The 8,487-nt window shown below is 46.1% G+C and overlaps 1 protein-coding gene across 1 annotated transcript; it reads left to right on the forward strand.

Annotated features, from left to right (window-relative positions):
- The first annotated feature begins 2,394 nt into the window (after positions 1-2,394).
- LOC140629887 (olfactory receptor 2C1) lies at positions 2,395-3,440 on the forward strand. Its single transcript, XM_072819368.1, has one exon. The coding sequence runs from the start codon at positions 2,395-2,397 to the stop codon at positions 3,331-3,333; it is 939 nt and encodes a 312-aa protein (XP_072675469.1). The 3' UTR covers positions 3,334-3,440.
- The last annotated feature ends 5,047 nt before the right edge of the window (positions 3,441-8,487 follow it).

Consider the following 8,487-nt stretch of genomic DNA (forward strand, 5'->3'; position numbering starts at 1 on the left):
CTGTGACACCTAATCCATGAGTAGTCAGTTCACAGTTGTGATATTGAGAGGAGAAACAAGGCAGAAAACTGGGTGAAGGTGGACAATTACGATATTCGGGATTCTTATTGGGACACAAGTCGTGGCTGCTTTTCTCAATATCCTGAACATTCAAACCAAATTCACAGCCAGGCCAAGATGGAAACCATCTACCCATCATCATATGAGCCATTCCTGAAACTCATTCTGTACCCAAACAGCCCCTATCTCGGCATGCCCCTGGCAAAATTGCCCCATAAGTGGCGTGCCCTTTGCATTCCATATTCTCTCTAGGTTCCTCTTTTTTTTTTTTTTTTTTTAATTTTTATTTATTCATGACAGTCACAGAGAGAAAGAGAGAGAGGCAGAGATACAGGCAGAGGGAGAAGCAGGCTCCATGCACCGGGAGCCCGACGTGGGATTCGATCCCGGGTCTCCAGGATCGCGCCCTGGGCCAAAGGCAGGCGCCAAACCGCTGCGCCACCCAGGGATCCCCTCTCTAGGTTCCTCTTAAAATGCAAGTAGTGCTGCATCAATTTAACATTCCCAAATTATGGGAGAAGTAAGAACCAAGGGAAGAGACCCTTTGAGGGAGGAAAACACCCTGAAGAGCAGCTGAGTTGCTGAATATAACCCTGAGGCTACAGTCCTGCTGCCTTGGGGAGTTTGTCAAGCTCAGGCCAAGAATCTGGGTGTTCTGGCATTTCCTTCTGAACCGTCTGGTGACCAAAGTTGATAGCTTCCCACTCTAGGTACCGCTTTTTCCTTTTCTGTTTTGGTTGGTTTGTTCCTGGGGTAAAACCCATTCCATATGCATAGAGCACCGTCTGAAAGGCATTCTGGCATCCCTGACCTGCCACAATGCATCAAGAACCCATTTACCAGACAGTTAATGGAAGAATATGGGTGGTGTGATCCTGGACTCCCAGGATCAAGTCCCACATCAGGCTCCCTCCAAGGAGCCTGCTTCACTCTCTGCCTATGACTGCCTCTCTCTCTCTCTGTGTCTCTCATGAATAAATAAATAAAATCTTAAAAAAGGAAGGGGGGGACGCCTGGGTGGCTCAGCGGATAAGCACCTGCCTTCAGCCCAGGGTGTGATCCTAGAGTCCTAGGATTGAGTCCCACATCAGGCTCCCTCCATGGAGCATGCTTCTCTCTCTGCGTATGTCTCTGACTTCTCTGTGTCTCTCATGAATAAATAAAACCAAAAAAAAAGGGGGGGCGGGGGTGATGGGCAGTGTCTGCCTATTTCTTCCTCCTACGTGGATACAAGAGGAAAAACACTTCTACTACTGGAGGTATGAGATGGATTTCAGAAAAACCTTCTGAACTGAAATATGGGCTCACTATCAGATGGTAGCTCAGTTCCTCAGCTCCATTAAGTTTTAAATGAAAAGGATAAAGCTAATTCCACTTGAGGTATAAGGCAGAGGTTGAAGGATGGTTGAAACATCCTGTGAAATCCTTATCATCCCTGACCTGGATTGATAGAAGGATGCTATTGGCCCTAATTAACAAGAACTAATATTTGTGAGATGTTAGAATTACTCTACAGTTTATGCTGGGGATGGTGGTCGTATAACTCAAAGCATCAAGGATCCCTCTGAAATCATCCAGTCTTTTACTAATAATTGGTACCCATTAAGCTTTTTAACCCCCTTTGGATAACTGCTATTTATTTCTTTAGCCTGTTCCAACTAAACTTAATAGGTTTATGTGAAGTTTTATTTATCCTTATTTTACCTCATCTTATTTTTTTTTACCTCGTCTTAACTTACATGTTTGTATCTTCTGTAGTTGATAAGTATATATTCTCTCTTTTCACTTTTTGCCATAATTTAACTGACTCATCATATTCTTCCATAATCCCATCTTTGTAGATCACTAGTTTTCACCTGGGAGGGGAGGGATTTGGCAGAGATGGGGAAATGTTTATCAGAAACTTCTGGAGAGCTTTTCCAAATATAGTGGGTCTACTTCCACCCATGAACATATCAAAACTTTGGCTTGGTAAATGTCTACTTTAAGACTTTCTACATGTAATTCCAATGGTCAACTCCCTCTACCCTGTTGTAACCACTTTGCTGAACTGAAGATCCCTAATCCTTTTGTTCTTCATAAGGCACTTCTTTCATTGCAGCAACAGCTCACAGTTCACACTGGAAGGGGTAAAGTTTCCACTCATGTGAGACAGTGGTCAGGGATTGCAGTCAATATTTGTAGTCACAAACATTAAATTGGTACCTAAATATGATGCCCAGAAAACTATCAGACCCTCTCTGATGCAGAGCAGCCTTATCTAATACCTTCTTACTTGCTTTTTCTCAGTGGTTTTCCCTGGACAGATTCTTCAAGTGAAAGAGCACAGTCAGAATGCCAGAGGCCAACGACAGCTTCCTGGAGGGCTTCATTCTGATGGGTATATCTGACCATCCCCAGCTGGAGATAATCTTTTTCATGGTCATTCTCTTCTCTTACTTACTGACTCTGCTTGGGAACTCAACCATTATCCTGCTTTCCTGGCTGGATGCCCGGCTCCATACTCCCATGTACTTCTTCCTCAGCAACCTCTCCACCCTGGACCTTGCTTTTACTACTAGCTCAGTCCCCCAAATGCTGATCAACTTATGGGGACCAGATAAGACCATAAGCTATGGTGGCTGTGTGACCCAGCTCTATGTTTTCCTCTGGCTAGGGGCCACTGAGTGTATCCTGCTTGTGGTGATGGCGTTTGACCGCTATGTGGCAGTTTGCCGGCCCCTGCACTACACCACCATCATGAACCCTCGGCTCTGCTGGCTGCTGGCTGCCATTGCATGGCTGGGTGGCTTGAGCAACTCTGTGATCCAGTCAACCTTCACTCTGCAGCTCCCCTTATGTGGGCACCGGAGGGTGGACAACTTCCTGTGTGAGGTACCTGCCATGATCAAACTGGCCTGTGGAGACACGAGTCTCAATGAGGTTGTGCTCAATGGTGTCTGCACCTTCTTCACTGCTGTCCCACTAAGTGTCATCCTGATCTCCTACTGCTACATAGCTCAGGCAGTGCTGAAGATCCACTCAGTAGAGGGACAGAGAAAGGCCTTTAATACGTGCCTCTCACATCTGGTGGTGGTGTTGCTCTTCTATGGCTCAGCTATCTATGGGTATCTCCTTCCAGCTAAGACCAGCAACCAGGACCAGGGCAAATTCATTTCCCTCTTCTACTCTGTGGTCACACCAACGGTGAACCCTCTCATCTACACTCTGAGAAATAGGGAAGTAAAGGGAGCACTAAGGAGGCTGCTAGGAAAGGGAAGATCACTTGGCTGAGAGAAGGGAAACTCCATCATCACTTATATTCTCATCTACTTTTACTCATTCTCACTCTGGCCAAATGAACATGAGGAGTACCAACCCTCATAAACCCAAGACATGTTCCCAACAACCCTAACTTTTAATACATGGCTAGTGTTATTTCTAATATCCTATGCTATTTACGAAAAATCCCGTGGACTACAGATAAGAGTGTATCTGATCAACGGTCAGAGGCTGTTGACTTAGTACAAACCTAATTCAACACACCGTTTGTCGTCCACATGTTATTTATTTAGTGTAATAAATGTTACATGTCTTTGTATTTCTAGAGAATTCTGTACTTTAAAAAGCAGTTCTTGTGGATCCCTGGGTGGCGCAGCGGTTTGGCACCTGCCTTTGGCCCAGGGTATGATCCTGAAGACCCAGGATCGAATCCCGCGTTGGGCTCCCTGTGTGGAGCCTGCTTCTCCCTCTGCCTGTGTCTCTGCCTCTCTCTCTCTCTATCTCTATGTCTATCGTGATTAAATAGATAAAATCTTAAAAAAATAATTATAAAAAAGATAAAATAAAAAGCAGTTCTGTGTGCAATAACTTTATATAGTGATGCTATTATTCCAGAAAATCAAACCAGGTATGATTAATCCCCAATGAAAACTCACACAATTCATCTTTGTACCCTTTCCATTCCCTTTCTCCATCTCAGTCTCTTCTCAGTATTTCAGCCTGTCTACCATACTTCCTATCCTCTGTCATCTTGTTTACCGTCCTTTATGTCTACATGCCACTTTCTGCTTCATCCACTATTTAACGAGAAAAAAAGAATTTTATTTTCCTTTGAATCAAAACTATTTATTGAACTTACCTCCTCCCAAGTCCCACCCATGAAATTTGTTACCAGCATTTGAATATATTATTAGTATGATTACTGAATTATGGGATGCTCTGAGATTCCTTAAGCAAGTTTAAGAGCATAAAAGCTATCCATAAAGGATGTCCCCTGCCTCCAGATCTATTTTCTCAGGCTTAACATTCCTGGAAGTCAGCCAGCACACCATGAGTCACTTTGAGGAACTCAGGTATTGGAATCAGAATGCCCATATGTGATACAGCATGTTACTAGACTTGCCATGGGAATGAATACACACCTACTACCAGAGCCATGACCTATTTTCTCAGTTTTCCACTCAGTAATATTTCAAGTGTGTTTCCAGGACTACCCAAGTACTGGCATTATCTTGGTGCATTTATCAAAGTCCATGGACTTGCTGGTTCAGAATATTTATTGGTCAGCACACTTAGAGTAGATGAAGTTCTCAGACAGCAGGATTGCAAAGACTAATAAGCTCCTAAGTTAATATATGAAACGAGAACGACGGCAGCCCCGGTGGCTCAGTGGTTTAGCACCGCCTTCAGTCCAGGGCGTGGTCCTGGAGACCTGGGTCGAGTCCCACATCAGGCTCCCTGCATGGAGCCTGCTTCTCCCTCTGCCTGTATCTCTGCCTGTCTGTCTGTCTCTCATGAATAAATTAATAAAAACTTTTTAAAAATATACAAATAAATAAAACGAGAACGACACTGGATTCATTGATGAGAAATATAACTACCAAGGAGACTGAGCAGTCATATTGTCTCACCAAACCAGTTACATTAATAAATAACTTGGGAGGAAATAAGAGGAAAATAGGGAATCTTTAAACACTTTGCAGTAATGAAGATCTCCCTACTGAAACACAGAATACTTTAAATCTAACTTGGCATTAGGGGCACAGTAAAACATACTGGGCTTCTTCTACAATCACACTCTGCTCACTCCCGTACACACACTCTCTCTCTTTCCTAACCATGTAGCTGTCTCGTTACATTGGTCTCTGACTAGGGAGACAGCAGAGAACTTAGACAATTTATGGCATGAGGAGCTAAGAGGCATTCTGAGTACTCTGGAAGAAAATGGGATATGGTAACTAGTGGATCTGAGCTCTTCAGCCCTCCTTTTCATTACCTGTAAAATGAATAGAATGCCAGGCAGGAACACTGTAAAATCATATAGGTTATGTGTGGGGGAGTGCTTTGTGGAAACTGTTCCCGTGTTATATATAACCAAGATGAAGGGGATCTCTGGGTGGCTCCAAGGTTTAGCGCCTGCCTTCCGCCAAGGGCATGATCCTGGAGCCCTGGGATGGAGTTCCCGGATCGAGTCCCCCATAGAGCTCCCTGCATGGAGTGGGCTTCTCCATCTGACTGTGTCTCTGCCTCTCTCTCTTTCTCTCTGTGTCTCTCATGAATAAATAACTAAAATTTTTAAAAAATAATAATAATCAAAGTGGAGGCTTTCGGAGGGAGGTTAATCAGTCTATTTCACTTCCCACCTCCCTCTATTTATACCCTGATCCAGTATACTCCTTCACTGGACAACCAGTGTCTTCATAAATGATGGATGAATGAGCAATCCAGGATAAGGGCAGAGAGACCACGGAGAAGTCTCCACTGTTATGCCCCTCAAATTCCACATCCCAATCTATCAGCTCCCTCTTCAAAATATATTCAGAATATCCCAAATCAAGGATGGGACAGCCACATAAAATTAGAAAAGTATTTCAATGTCCACCAAAATGGAAATGATTGATTGGATATATTGCGGTACATGACTACACGAAACAACCTCAGGTTAAAAGGTGTGGTCGTAATATTGAAATAGAAAACCTTCAAGAGGGCAGCCCGGGTGGCTCAGCGGTTTAGCGCTGCCTTCAGCCCAGGGCGTGGTCCTGGAGACCCCGGATAGAGTCCGACGTTGGGCTCCCTGCGTGGGGCCTGCTTCTCCCTCTGCCTGTGTCTCTGTCTCTCTCTCTCAGGAATAAATAAATAAAATATTAAAAAAGAAAAAAAAAGAAAAAAAAGAAAACCTTCAAGATTTGGCAAAACTGCACAGGAAGGTACAGAAAGATATACAGACAAGTAACAGTTATTTCCTCTGGCGAAAGACTGTGGTTCGGAAATAAGGAACGGGGAGACTTTTTCACCTAAGAAGGGCTTGCGGTACTCACGAGTATTAAGAACGACAGGAGGAAGAAAACACCGGGTTGGAAAGCTTACTTTCGTCACGGTAGTCACGGAGAAAGTCTTCGTTTCCTCTTCTGGAGGATGACAACGGCAATACTACTGACTTCAGAGGACCGTGGTGAGGATTACGTAGAGTGAACGCGCCCCCACTGTGCTAGCACTGCGCCCAGCACACCAACAGCACGTGACGGCCTTGGACTACGTTTGCTGCGACGCCTGTACCTGAGGTGAAGGAAAACCGCCGAAGCCAAGCAGCGGAAGCGCCGGCCAACAGATAGAGCAGTGAGCAACAGGGAGCGGACAAACGCCAAGGGCGCCGCCCAAGTTCCCCCGCAGTCTGACTGAGGACAGGACGCCAGCGGCTACCACGCGCCGATTCCTCGGGAAGAATGGCGGTTGGTTAGCGGAAGGGCGGAAACCAGACGACGCTCCTTAGCTCGCGCCTGCGTCCTCCGCGCCGCTCCTTGAGGCCTTTCTGGTGCGCATGCGCCGGGCTTTCCGAGCATTCCGGCATGCCGCGCGGCCGCTTCCGGTGCAGCGCGCTGGCTAAGATGGCGCGGCTGGTGAATGGACTGTGTGAAGCTGACTTCTGCTGGGAAGGCCCCGAGCGCTGCGGCTCCTCCTTCTCCCCTGCAGCTGTGGCCTCCCATCCCCGAACTCAAAGACCACGAGTGGCCGCAAGCTGGGCCTCGCCCCTCTGGGGAGCCAGAGGGAGTAGGTGGCCGGCGCGCCACCCCGTCTCCCCTTGGGGCACCGGTCCAGCATATCCTGGAAGATTTTTTTTTTTCAGCCCTTCCCATGTAATCAAGTATCTCTTGAAGGAGGGAGTAAAGGAATATGTTCTCCAGCTCCTACCTGTCTCCTCTAGACTATTTGGGGCAGTTGACAGGCAGGAGTTAGGAGCTCTGGTACGGACTTCTCTTGTCTGCACAGCTGACTGGAGCATGAAATGAGTGGAGGGGGCAGCCCCCTCCTTCCACAGGGTGGCAGGCAGCAGTTGCCCCCAACTCCCTGCCCACAATACCCTGGGAGTGGGAGGAGCCTTCTAGAGCAGTCTCATTCGCATCTGCATTCCTTGTTCTTTCTATTGACCTCCATTTCCTCATTCAGAAAAACTGGCTCTTGGAGGAGGCCTCCAAAGCCTTCCCTAATTGATCCATTCTGGGCTGCCTCTCTGTTCCCACCATGATGTTCAGTGAAGCCCATCTGTTTGCCTTCCCCTAGGCTCTGGAAAAGCATTCTTTTTACCACTCTGTGTAGAGAATGAAGCCTGGGACTCTGGGAACTGCGCTGAACAGGCTGTCGTGAGGGCCGTGCTGGGGACAGTGTGTGCAGGGAAATGTGGGGGGCCCAGGTAAGGCTCTACTGTAGGAAACACTGACATGTATTCCTAGGACTTGCCTTACTTCGCTTTGCTTCCCCAAATTAAATTTTTTGAAGGGAAGGGGGTTTGGAGGTAGAATATTGTTCTTTGCTCTTATTAAATCCTCAAAAAGACTGCGGCAGAAACCATGACACTCGCTCTCACCATACCTGGACAAGGTACTAACATCTGGGTTGCACAGGCCAGGAACTGAGACAACATGCTCACCTTTTACCAGGTTTTATGCATTGAATTTCAGAGAAGGAAATATCTAAGTCTCTTCAGAATCAGTGAGTTATAGATTGTTTCTTAGTACTCATCAACCCCCTTCCTTCCTCTTGGGTCTTCTTACACTTGTGGTGTCCCCTCTCAGCATGGGACAGCCACCGACCCCCAAAAAGCTGCTGCTTCTCTGAATATCCTACTGAGCTGAGGAAGGGTCTACCCTTGGATCCTTCAAGATCTCTGTGCCTCTATGTGAGGATTAAATTTCCTTTTTTTTTTTTTTTAAAGATTTTATTCATTTCAGAGTGAGCTCAAGGGAACACGTGGTGGGAGAGGCAGAGTCAAAGGGAGAACAGACTCATGGCTGAGCAGGAAGCCCATTGCAGGGCTCGATCCCAAGACCCCAGGGTGATAAGCTGAGTTGAAGTCAGAGTCAACTGACTGAGCTACCTATGCACCCTGAAGATAAAGTTTCTTTTTTTTTTTTTAAGATTTATTTATTTATTTATTTATTTATTTATTTA

Source organism: Canis lupus, unplaced genomic scaffold, assembly GCF_048164855.1.
Source record: "Canis lupus baileyi unplaced genomic scaffold, mCanLup2.hap1 Scaffold_324, whole genome shotgun sequence".
Lineage (NCBI taxonomy): Eukaryota > Metazoa > Chordata > Mammalia > Carnivora > Canidae > Canis > Canis lupus.

What these genes read in the sequence shown, in the direction of transcription:
- LOC140629887 (XM_072819368.1), top strand. Translation starts at nt 2,395, where the DNA reads ATGCCAGAGGCCAACGACAGCTTCCTGGAGGGCTTCATTCTGATGGGT.